The sequence below is a fragment of the Psittacula echo genome, assembly GCF_963264785.1.
Source record: "Psittacula echo genome assembly, chromosome: 5".
In the NCBI taxonomy this organism is placed as follows: Eukaryota; Metazoa; Chordata; class Aves; order Psittaciformes; family Psittacidae; genus Psittacula; species Psittacula echo.
The window spans coordinates 16,233,390-16,246,553 of NC_137739.1; the positions used below are offsets into that span (position 1 = coordinate 16,233,390).

The 13,164-nt window shown below is 36.0% G+C and overlaps 2 protein-coding genes across 17 annotated transcripts in view; one reads left to right on the forward strand and one right to left on the reverse strand.

Annotated features, from left to right (window-relative positions):
- The window catches only part of PARN (poly(A)-specific ribonuclease), a 134,226-nt gene that overhangs the window by 100,721 nt on the left and 20,341 nt on the right, over positions 1–13,164 (forward strand). For 9 of the 16 annotated variants that reach the window (XR_013956930.1, XR_013956931.1, XR_013956932.1 and 6 more), the window contains one exon: positions 1–13,164. This exon is cut by the window's right edge. The exons of 1 other annotated variant lie outside the window; for it this stretch is intronic. The gene's annotated coding sequence lies outside the window, so the exon portion shown is untranslated. 6 more of the 16 variants (XR_013956933.1, XR_013956935.1, XR_013956936.1 and 3 more) reach the window with 6 other exon arrangements.
- LOC308221655 (uncharacterized protein) overlaps positions 11,685–13,164 on the reverse strand; it is a 28,338-nt gene continuing 26,858 nt past the window's right edge. The window contains exon 2 of the mRNA XM_080618822.1: positions 11,685–11,791. Within this exon, the coding sequence (XP_080474948.1) occupies positions 11,761–11,791 (31 nt within the window). The 3' untranslated portion in view covers positions 11,685–11,760. The remainder of the gene's footprint in view (positions 11,792–13,164) is intronic.

The window sequence follows — 13,164 nt, forward strand, 5'->3', positions numbered from 1 at the left end:
AGATAAAATGAAACAAATCCTGTGTGAGCTGGTTTGAATTCAGCATTTCACAATCAATGCAGTTAAGTAAGTAGTTGAACTAACCTATATACTATGTGTCAAATATTTTCTTATAAACCAATGCTTTCAAGTTTGAGTATATAAAATGAACTTCTTACTGTTATATTCCAAACAGAATATATTGTAATACATTAAATGAAACTCCATAGAGAAAAACTACTTGCAGTCTCAATAGCTTGTGGGCTGAAGTTAAAAAGAAATCCAGAACGCTCTGTGATGAACAATGAATTTTAACCCTTAAAACTAATAAAACCATAGCTAGTATGCAACCTGGCTCATAGAACGATGATCTCATGTCTCTAGCTCTCTGAAGAAGCCTGGTGTGGCCCTCAGTTTCAAAGACAATTTCACCTGTTGCAAAGCTTATCTAAAATCTACATTTTTTTTTTTTATTATCAAAACATGCCTAAGAATCAAAAGCTGAAGGTTTTACTAGTTTGTTGTTGTTGTTTTAAAGCCATGTGTAGCTGTAAAGGTTTGCTTCTATCCATCGGAATAGGAAGAACAGTTTTCATAATCTGCATGGCAGTATTATTGCAATGCATTTTAGACATGCATTGACTGTATTCTTTTTTCCTAACTATTTTAAAGATTATTGATATTAACTTTTAATAATAATGCCATTAATACTTGTAAATAAAATGGAAAATTCAAAAATGGTTAGTAATAGGATAATAAGAAACTGAATGTTGTGGATGATGGTCAAAAAGAAAGGAGACAATGGTACACAAAACTGCTACAGAAAAGAATCTGCTGGACCTGTAAAGGGTACACATGCATTTTAAAAGCAAGAGAAGAGAAGAAGAAAAAGGAAGAGACAAATCCATTTTAAAGCACTTGGTGAAATGAGAAGCGTTTTACCATTGTAAACTGCAAAGAACAGGTGAATTTTCTCATAACTGAACTGCAAGTATTACTTTTATTCAGGAATCCAATTCACTCCTTTTTCACTAGGTATGAAAACAAAACATTGTAGAGTAAACTAACACAAATAATTGCCCCTATGACAAGGTAGTGACTTTTGTGAATCAGGGAGAGGCAAAGTAGGAGTTGTGTATTTTAATCAGGCTTCAGTGTTCAAATGGCATTCTTATAAGCTGTCTTGGGAAATACAATCCAGATCATACATTGACAACATTAAGGGCTGTATGTGAGACTGAATTTCCCCATCCAGATTATGTGATTAAGAACCTGGTGCAAGTTGGAAGATGTCACATCTCAGACAAGGTGCTTCTTACTGGCAACATGCTGCCTCTATGAAACATAGTGGCTTCTGATAAATAACCCTACCAATGTGCTGTGATTTCTATTGTCAGGGCAGGCACAAGAAAAGAGACAGAAATACAACATAAGGAGGCTGTAACAAATAGTAGCTCAAAGAGGCTGAGCCAGTTTTACTAGTTTTCCTGATGACAACTGCAGAGGCTACTGAAAACATAATATTTACAGAATATATTCTGCTTTGAACAGGTACAAGTATAACCCTGCACATATCTTCTGGCCTTTCTTGCAGCAACTCAAAACTTAAGCATAGATTTTTGTTATTACTACTATTCTTGCTGTAGATTTAGTGGTGGTTGAAAAGTACTCAAAGATTATCATCAGCTTGCTGGGGCTTTACAGAGGGGTCTGAAGTCTTGTATTTTTTAATTTTTGGTGTCTTGAATAGAATTGGATATTAGAATATAATCATTAAGTTTCACAAGATAAAGAGAAGCTCCCAGTATGCTGAAAGGCAGGATTAGAAATGAGAATAATCTTTACAAATTCAATAGTCTGAAAAATACAAGACACAATTTAGTATGGAAACCCACAAAATACAATGTTTAAGTATAAAGAATTCATCCACAAGGGTTATACAGAAATTGATCTGAATGATATTAAACACTGGAAATAGACTATATTATATATATAGACTATATAGTAGTCTATAGACTCCCATGGGAAAAGCTGGATTTTGTCATGGCCTTTTAAGCAGCTTTACTAGTGTTTCTTTGCCAGTTCCTGTGAGACTTTCAGAACTGTTAATATCTTTTGAATTAGGCATCTCCACACCAGTCATCATCTTACCAATTGTGTGGCTTGCTTGCTTTATATCTGCAAATAAAGTCTCCTGTGAAGTACATTTATAAAAACTTGCATGACTACAGAATGTGGTTTCCATCCCTTACTATGGAATATTTGAGTACTTTGCTGAATTCAGGTCATGATGACACACACCGCAACTGTGCTGCTCAAACAAGCTTAAAGGAACCCTGTTTTTCCACTCCTGCCATTCACCCTGACTCTCATGCCACCCCTTTTGCTGTGTGGTGCTGGCATAACTATCTGTGAGCTAGTATGGAGCTGGACTGGGGAGCTCATCCACCTGCAAAATGACACTGGAAAAACCTGCCGCCAAACAAAAGATACAGCCCATAAACAGAAGGTAGGAAAGTCTCTGTGGAGATCTTGGGAAACACCTAAGGCACACTAGCACAAAAGAGATTTATAAACTCATAATCTCAGGGATGTCCGCAAAGGGCAGCTTCACAACTGTTACTTATTGCAGTATTCATCCTGGGAGTTGTCCCATTAATATTTTGCACTAACAAAGCTCAGAATGGGTTATGAAAGAGCAGTTGATTGGGTAATGAGACATAACACTATGGACACTTCTTTGCTGCTTGGTCCATAGCAAGTGGAACTGCTCATCAGTGAAAATGTAAAGAGTAGCATTTGGAGTCACTGCTGCCAGCCTGAGATGTAACAGGTGATAAAAGAGTTCATCAGCACCAACAGCTAACTGTTCGTTCTCTGCTAAACAAACTGTCAAAAAAAGCAAAGCTTGTCTTAGAAATACAAGAATTAATTAGTTGATGTCATGACTAGAAGCGATGATTGTTAAAGTGCCACCTGGGCATATCCACTGCATATCACTGATGTTGCTGATATGCTCAGCAATAGAGAGCAGGACAAATTCAAGCCAAGAAAGTAAGAGTGACCTGGCTCAGCTTCTGAGTTTGTTTTGGAGGTAAATTAGCAGCAGAATTCTCTCTCTGGTGAATGACCCTGATCTGTTACTCGTCAACTAAACAAGCCAAAACAGAATTAAAACAAAGCAGCTCATCACCTCCAAATGGAGTATGGGTGCCAGGTATGCTCAGCTATTCACTCCAGAGTCAATCTGTCAGGCCTAAACCTGCACATTCTGACAGCTGCTATTGTTACACGTGGGGAAAAGGATAAAAGAAAAATAAACTTTGAACAACACAGATGAAGTGTGGAGTCCCCAACTCCAAACTCTTCCTTTATGTGGGAAGAACAAAAAAATCGTTATGAAAAGTTGAAAAATACTTCTTCCATAACAGTAATGAGGAAATATTCTTCTGTTGACACAGCTTAATTCAGTGATTTACAGACTATCTCTTGTCCCACATAACTTTAGGTACTTTAGGCTCTGAGTGTAGTAATCTTAAGGTATTGTATCATCATGAGAAAGTTGCTTTTGGGGTAAGTAACTTTTCAGGGTTCAACCTTCCTAAAATCTGAGCTGCCTCTTGCTGTAGCTAGAGTCACTGTTTTTGTCATTGTTCTGGCTTGGAGTCACTCTGTGGCTGGAGCTGATACAATCTCAGTTATAGACGCTATTGACAGTTACATAATACCTTTGGCACAAAAGGTTTCTTTCTCAGCTTAGCTCCTAACAAATGCAACAGCAATATTTCCCCAGAGGTACCGCGATGAAGAGGAGTGAAGGGATCATAACTAAAATGCATATTCTCAGCTCTGGCTGTTCTGTGCCATCAGATAAACCTCTGGCCAGCACAGGAATGACAAAATGTGGTTAGGTCTCCAGCAGAGACCCTTATTCAGTAAGTACTGGGTATGATTGGAAACATGGTGCTTAACAGAGTATATTTTGTTTCATTGACCTGAAGACAGGACTGTTCATAAGCAACAAGCAGACTATACTTACTCCAGCTATAATCTGTGCAGTTCCTCTTTCTGCTTGTATTTTTTTTTCTTTTTTCCCAGTTTGGCCATCAAACACGCACGCCTCTCCTCAACCAGCTTTCTCAGGACTTCATTGCTAATCATAGAATCATAGAATCAACTAAGTTGGAAAAGACCTTCAGGATCATCAAGTCCAATCATTACCTCAGGTCTGCCAAGACCACCGCCATATCACTGAGGGACTCATCTACACAGTTTTTGAACACTTCCAGGGACGGTGATTCCACCACTGCCCTGGGCAGCCTGTTCCAATGCCTGAACACCCTCTTTGTGAAGAAATTGTTCCTAATCTCCAGTCTAAACCTTCCCTGGTGCAGCTTGAGGCTGTTTCTTCTTGTTCCATCACTTATTACTTGGGACAAGAGACCCACCCCCACCTCACTACAACCTCCTTTCAGGTAGTTGTAGAGATAAGGTCCCCCCTGAGCCTTCTCCAGACTAAACAACTGTTGGTCAGTCTTCACTCACTGTTGAGATAATTAACAACAATGGATATTATTTTGTTTGTGAGGCTATTTTATAGAACACTGTTTTCTTACATCGTGTATCCCTGGCTTAAAATTAATTTTGCACTGCACTCTGAGCTCCATTATATTTTTTAAGTAGTTACATAATTTCAATTTTTCTAAGCAGCAAAACTGGCAATAGTGGAGCTTGATAGTGGCTAACGTTATCCTTTGGAATTTTTTCCAGAGATTTTCCAGAATCTTTTCCAGAATTTTTTTTTTTTCCCCTGGCTGCCTTATGGAAATGGTTGAGGTGGTGGCATACAAGAGAGAATTCCAGTAAATTACAGCAAAACAGTTGGAGAATGGGTTTAGTTTTCAGGCAGGCATTTTTACTGCTGTTTTCTGGACTTGCCAAATAAAATGTTTGGTTTCTTAATTATGGGTAATAAGGTAATTAATGACTGACAAAGAAAGGAATGACTAAACCAAAAAATGTTTAATATGTTATTACTTAGATATAGAAACAAATTAAATTCCTCCTCATACTACAAAAAATTGCAGTAGAACTGCTGTTGCTTAAAGTAGCTCTTAGTCCCATAAACATTGTGTTTTTAAAAAGAAAGGTCAATAAAGTGTCTTAAAGTCTGTGGCAAGATGGTTTAAGCAGCACAGCTTAAGTCAAGCATGGCAAGATGTCCAGTAATGTGGATGAGCTTTTCAAGGAAGTTGGTCTGCATTGGGTTGGCAAGCTCTGAATCTAAGGATGAGCTGCATGAAGTTCATAGAAGTAGTAAGGCTTTACAGTGATGGTTTTACTTTCGATGGTTTTACTTTCAATGGTTTGGTAGGAATGTTCTTAGGATGCATACAGAGAGAGTAAGGGAGCTTTTGAGTTAAGGGGAAATTCGGATGTCCTCCATTGGGATTCCAGATTTTCTTTGCTAAATATTGTGCTCAATATTTATCTCCCACTTTTATTAGGTGATCCAGACCTTTGTTGATCCAATAAGGACTGCAAGGACTAATGTCTGAGAGGGCCACTGTCCTGCCTAGTGCAGCCAGGCACATAGCACGGAATGATTCAACTAAGGAAAGCCAACATTTCATTAACTCATCACATGTAAAAGCATGAGGAATGGAGGGAGAAGTCTGAAGTAAAATAAACCTTCACAAGAAGATACCAGAGGACCATAGTGGAGGTAAAGAGAATATAGTCACCCTTTACAAAATCTTGGTGAGGCAAGATTGGGTTGAACAAGAGAAAATGTGGGAGAAGGCTAATAGTGTGATCTGTTTTACTGACATATAAAAATGTCTTGACTAGCATGGGTAATTGTAATAACTTAAATATTGAAAGCTCTAGCGAAAAACTACTACAAAATGCTAGAATTAAGAACTCACTTTTAAAATGTTGATTGAAAAAATCAAGAGAATTTAGCAAGACATTAAAGAATAGCAATTGTAACTTTTCGCCCTGCACATGAATATTTTGAACAATGCAAATTATAGTTCTGTGCTTCCCATCAAAGGTCTGTAGGAAACAAGATTCCTCTTTCCAAATGTTAATTCTTTTTCTTTAAAGAATGCATGTACATGATTAAACCAAGCTTGCCCTTCTACCTACTTTTCAGAGGAGAACCATCTTTCTATTGGCGTATTGTAGGAATGAAGCTCCCTCCCCCTTTACAGGAGATGGCACAATACAGAAGAAGTTATTTCAGAACATACACAGTTTAATTACAGGATCAGTGAACACAGCAATGTTTTCTTGGCAACAGGTAGAAAAGCTGGCAGTTAATCAGTTTCTCTGGAGCAGTTTCTTGGCATTACGTTGTTGCATTAGAAGCTTGGATTTCATTTCTTATTTTGTTTTTCTGTTCCCCTGCTTCATTTCCTCTTTATCATTTTTTTTCCTAGTGGTACATAAAAATAACACGCTGCATTCTTTGTTATGAAGAAAGAATTAACTCATTTCTTTTTGAACTGGTTAACAGTGGTGGGATGTTGTAAGAATTCTGCGTATTTTCATGCATTATGTGAAAAGGTAGCTAAAAGAATATCATTAACAGCTTAGAAGGAGAGGACACAATTTAAAGGTATAAGTGTTGAATTTAAAACTTATGTAATTGCAGAACTTATATACTGAAATGTATCACATGCATAAGAAAAAAATCTGGTAGGTATAGAATGTAAAACTACCAGTACATCAGGCAAGAGAAAACCCTCAGGGTAGAAAGACAGAGACCACCTGCCAACAGTACTTGTGACTTATGTTGGTGTCTGATTGCTGTTGCCTTACAGATTTACTGCCTGCCCCATAAAGTTCATTTCTATTGATCACTGCATGTACTAAGTTGAATTTAATACTTGACAGCAATATGATATATTAAGAGCATTACTTTTTCAGAGAAAATACATAGTTCTCCTTCCCTTGTCCCTTTGAGAGACTAAACAAACAACAGAAGTAACTGCTGACTGAAGACACAGATGTTGTAATCCCCATGTATGTATCTACACTTGACAGAAGGGCATAATTTTCCAAATTTTACAGTTCAGATTGCTAGTTTTCTATACTTTAATATAATCATACATCAGATTCTTGATGGAGCAAAGATGAGTCATGAAGAATGACATGCTTAATAGTAACTGATAGAACTTTTTAAGAAATAATTTGTATATCTGTTTAGTGTTCAAAAGTGTCTGACTTTTTTATATATTCTTACCCTTATTCTTATGATTTTTGCTTTTAATGCTATTTGAAAATAGTTTGCTTTTAATGAATAAGAAGTTGTAATTTTTGCTCAGATACGTTGTTATTTTTATGTTTGTACAGCATATGGAAGCCATAAACAGCCAGATTCTTAAGAGCATGCCATGCCAGCACTCTGGCCTTGTAGTTTTAGTTCATTTTTGTAACTCTGTGTACTATGCAAGCTCATTTAATCCAGAAGAAAAAAATGTTGGTAATAGTTTCTTTTCTGTTGTCTTTTCCACTTACTTATGCCATTGTACAACAGTAATTGAATATGGCTCCCATTACTAATTCACATCACATACATTATCATGTCTGCTAACAGTTTCTCTAACATAGGAGTGGAAGGAGTAGCCAGATAAGGTAACTTCTGCAAAATTTTTTGTCTTAGGATGTAATTTTGCCCCAGTGCTGAAGTAAAATTCCTATTTGGAGGTCTGCAAATAAGAAAGTAGGGCAACACTTTATTAGGTTAAGATGTTACGCTGTGTTTTGTGAATGCAGACATTTCAAGTTTGGGGTTTGTTTTGGTTTTGTTTTAATATGAATTGTTAAACAGGCTTTCTGCACATGTACAATTCTCTAACAACAAAACAAAATACTTTCAGAGGTAATGAGGAATGAAAAGGATAAAAAGAGTTAACAATCAAACAGTATAGCTTCTGGAAAACTTTAAACTTCTCCTTTAAATATTCATCACAGCAGTAGCCTAAAATTTTAGTTTACATTTTGCATGGTGTTATGAAGTGTTTATAAGACTTTATAGTGTTTTTCACCAAGTCTGAAAATAAAACATTAATTTTTTTTTGTTCCAGAGGTGTGCCTTATGTATGTTTAGCTCTCACTGCAGTGGCTTGAGCTTATCTCTAAGCAATAATGTTTGAGTAAGCCTACTCCTGTTTGTTTGTTTTTTTTTTTTAAGACTCTACTCTTTTTTTTTTTTAAGATCTCTACACACCCATGCTAGATCTTCTGCACAGATTCTGAATTCTGTACTCAGACAGTTACTAGAAGTAGAGAATATTTTACCCTTTCTGCAGATCCACCTTCATTCTGGAGAAAGATTCTATTTCTCTGATAAGTACATAGCAAATACTAAATTCAGTACTCAATATCCTGTGTCTTCTAGTAGTCTACTGTATCCGGCTCACATTACTAAAGGTAATTTCCTGAACTTGGGTGCTAAATTGTTCAAGTCCTTGGAAGCAAGATTCAGGTTCAGCTACACATTAGCTCAAGAATGTCACTGAATCATGCCTCAGAAAAGGGCTGTACTGAACCTTTAAGATATTTTTGTGTATTTTTAAAATCTGTAAATATCTAAGCACAATATCTAAATTTTATGTCAAAGGACATATTTTTGAGAAACATAAAGTAGAATGTTACTTCACTCATTTTAGGGTTTTTTAGAGAACTCGTTCTTTTGAGCACTCAAAGCATTTTCTATTTAATACTACCTTCAGCAGTATTTGTGAATTGGTCAGCTTTGGAAATAATACTGAAGTTATGTTTTGGATTTGCTCTTTTCATCTTGTTTCTTCATTTCCTCTTGACTGCATCCTTAAACTACAGTTTATATAATGATAAATGCGAAAGTAATGCCTCATGAGTTTGTCTCACATCTGATGATAAATATGAGAGTAACCACTAGTGATTTTGACTCACTTCTGATTTCCCTTCAGGGATTTATGCTTTTATTTTCAGGATTAATCCCTGCTATTGTAAAAATATTTGTTGTCTTCATAAAGGCTCCCGAGTGATTTTGGTTATGACTTGGGTGTGTCCTGTTTTTCATATATATATATATATAAAATGGACCCATATGTACACAGTGGTTGATTAACTGCCAGTTCAGTACAAACCTCCTTAGTTTTTCAAATATACTTTTATGCTGCCATACTGTGCCCCATTTAAAATACTGTTGGAGGAATTTACTTGATCTTTACTTGATCTTTATTTAGATGTGCTAATCCTGGTAAAACATACAAAAATATTTTTGGTAGCTAAACTGAATAGGTTCATATTTTTCTACTTTTACTAGATTTAGTATCTAAATTGTGTGCATGAATATAAAATCTTTCCTGAAATGCCCAGAATCTTCATGTTTCCAAATTGAACTTACTTAGTAGAGCCCAGTCTTACCTCAGCAATTTTCTGAATCTAGAGTGAATATTCTGTTTCTAATTTCAAGTGTTAAGAAACAGTTTTTCTTCCTAAGGTCTTCATTTTATTTATTTCTTAAAAGAATACTTACTTACTCACTCATATGGCATTGACTAGGACTTCTCTGTATAGTGTATGATTCTTTTGCAGGGCTATATTACTTCTTATGCAGAGTAGAGGCTTACTATTAGTCTGTTATCTCAGTTTTCTGATATTAAATGTGAGAAAAAAACTTTTCCTGAACTGAAGTCGTGGGCATTTATAACTTATTTTTGAGCCATGTAGTGTAGAAAGCAGGTGAATTTGTTTCCAGTTTTTCACACAAATATTTTTCAATCTAATTTCTTTTTGTTAATCTTTTCATATTTTGTTTTCTTTTAACTGTGTTGTATTATTGCCACTTACAGTATCAATCCACGTATGAATGAGAAATAGAGGACAGAAAGGAAAAGTAAGAATAAACAACTTAGAGTCTTAATTCTTAATCAGCTACTGCTTTTGATACTTTAAACATGGTGATAATTAACGTGGAAAGCTCTGGAAGCCTTAGTAAGCTAACTTGATCATCTGAAGAATGCCAGTACTTATTAGGGAAAGTTCATGATTCATACTCAAGGATTAAGCCAAGAGAATCTTGTGACCTAAGCAGCCTGGCTCTCCAGTGGTAAAAATGGGATTTTCTTATCTTCAGAAAAATAATAATTGAGACAGAGAGCAGGGATGGAAGCTGACAGTATACATTTGACATAAGAGCTAGCAGTGCTCAGTGTGCAGGGAAATTGCTGTTTTGGCAAATTATTGGTATCATTTTAGAAATGTAAAGCTAAACTATGGTATATGAAGAATTCTGTGGAGATGAATCAGAGAATGCCTGAGAAACAGTAAAGATGAGAGTCGTAACATGAAATATTAGGTCTTTCATTATCAATATCTGAGTTATCCTGAAGGAATTTTTAGTCATTTGCCTGATATTCAAGCAAGTGCTCTTCCCTGGCTATTAATCACTTAAACCCAAACACATGAACATGTGTCACACCATGGTAGGTAGTCAGTGCTTAAGACTGGATGCAAGATTTGGAGTGATGACATGAAATCTAATCTTATTTCTACTAGTAAACATCGACTTGACAGAGTCAGTCAGCTTCAATACTTCAATTTCTCCATTGCTGTGACTGGGATAATAATTTAACTTTTCACTTACTTTAGAATCTTAAAAAAAAGGCCTTTGAAATATGAATACTAAAGAACACAGTGTGTAAGGGAGCTTTGTGAACTCAGCTTTCTCTGACTGAGAAAGTCACATAAACGCATGCTTATCCTTCTGCAGAGCTCATTGACATAAACCTTGGTTATATTTAGATAAACATTTAGAGGCCTTGCCACCTCTATCCTCTCTCTTCATTCTTCTTTTACTGCTTTATCTTATTGTAGTTTACGAATTGGAAGGGAAAATTAAGACACAAAAGATCTAACCATTGTGGCTTTTTCATTTGGATCTGCATTCACACGGATGAGAAACGGAAAACACTGCTGGTTTGGTGCAGCTCCTGTCTTTTCTTATTGCTTTCATTTCCTTTCAAGAATGGATGAATATCAGCAGGCAAAAACATAATCATTGTAGAAAACTGATGATCCCATGGTTTCTTGAAAAGCTATGCAGTCAAATTCCTTAGCATTCACAATGTAGAAATCTCTGGCATGTGCCCAGAGAAGTTTCAGTTGCAGCTTTTGTGGGAGCTGCATAGGTAAGGTAACAGCACACTCCTTTCTTTGCAGTCTTTTGTACTGGCTTTTGTATTGTACAGATCAGTCATAAGGGAATAATGCTGTAAGGGACATATGCAGGCATGCCACTCATTTTAATAACATCAGTGGTTTGGTTTGAGTTCTGTGGAGGAAATCATACACTTGAAGCTTCTTGCAAAGAGCTGATTTGTGGGGAAAAATTTACCATCATTACATTCCTGTGCTCAGTTGCAACATCTCAAATTCATGTTTGTTCAAACCTCCCTTCGCAATCCTCTTGAGTTGCAGTTGAAATAAAACAAATTATACTATGAAAAAGTGTAAACCATAGCAGTACATACAGCAAATTCCATCAGTGCTGCCAGAATCTTTGCTCAGATAACAGAGTAGTTTAAAATCTTCTGTAAAAAATTTTTGTGCATTTTAATTTTAACTTGCTTTCGTGACATTTGGAGAAGAAGTAGACAAATTGCATTAAGGAAGTCACCTTCTATATAATAATAATACTTTAAGAAATTGCAGTCTAAATCGTTTAATATTTTTCTTAAATTTCAGTTGCATACCAGCCCTTGGCAAGAAGTAGAAGTAGACATTTCAAGGCACATCCCAGACACTCCTTTGTCCCCTAGTGAAAAATGGGTGGGGAAATGCTCTATCAGGACAGCAGTAATTTTCTGTAATATAAATCTGAAATTACAGGATTGGTGGTATACATGGAAACACTGCATGGCAGCCCTTACCTAGCACTGCTGGGTTTATTTTTACAACTATTCCCACCTGTAATAGCAGTCTGGAATTTTCATTCCTTCTCATTATCATCACAAAAACTGAAAAGTGAGATTTAGGATAGCAATAGATTTCTTTCTATGTTTACAATGAACATTTTTATATATACGGCATTGTTACTGTATTTTCAAAGGGAAGACTTTTAAAAGCAGAAAAGACATTTAGATACCACACTACAGGGAAATCATGATCATGAACCTGCCTAGCTCCACTTGTAACTTGGACATAACCAAAGTTTTGTTAAGAGGTTTGCTAAATGTTATTTACTACGTTGGGTAAATGGCCAAAAAAAGTACATTATAAACATAAAAGCCTGTTATTCTACAACCTCTTTCACCTGCTAGGTCAAGACAACCTTCTATTGAGGTAAAAATGAGGACCCAAAGATGTACACTTGTAGGTAAATATTAAGAAACTATCAACAATTTAAAGGGTAAGTTTAAAGTAATAGTTCCTGTTGTTAAACTTGTACTTCTTTCTATGCAGTGATTATTTCACATATAAATTGAAAATTGGTAGGTCTTTTAGATGTTGTTTGCTAATGTACATATTTTAGAAGTATTCTCCAACTGAACTTGTAATTCTGTCTTCCCTGATTCTTATTCTGACTTAACATTTACGGCTTTCGTTCTATAATTGTGACTGAGTTGTTAGCTTTCAGTCCATCTTTTCTTATTTGTTGTTCTGATATTTTGTAGGAAAATGCATTTAAAGAGTTGCACTAAAAAGACTCCTTTATTTGAAACTTTACTTCTAATTACTTTTACTTCATTCTTGTAAATTACTTGCTATTGAGTGTGGCATAGATATCATTTTCTCACATACTGAAATGAAGCTGACATTCAAATGTGTTTCGAGAACATGAAGAGCTTAACTAAGTGCAAGCAGGCACTGGGTAACTCGCTTGCCCAGCTTGTTGGTTCTGACTTGCAGAGCCAGTCATGGGATTCATTAAGGTAGGGAAGAGAAAGGAGTGCTGAAGTGGTGCAAACCATGCAATGTTGCAAGTTGTGTTCCAGATAGAAACCTTAGTTTTCTTTATGCCGTATCTCATAGAAAATTTGACACCACAACCCAGCATCTGTCCAGTCACCTACACCTTCAGAGAGTCTATTCTTTCTGTTATTTTTCGAGAAGCCTATGAGGTGCTAGCACAGTTAAACTGTGGTGAGAAAATCAGAAAGAAACTGCATCTCTGCCAGTTCCTGACAC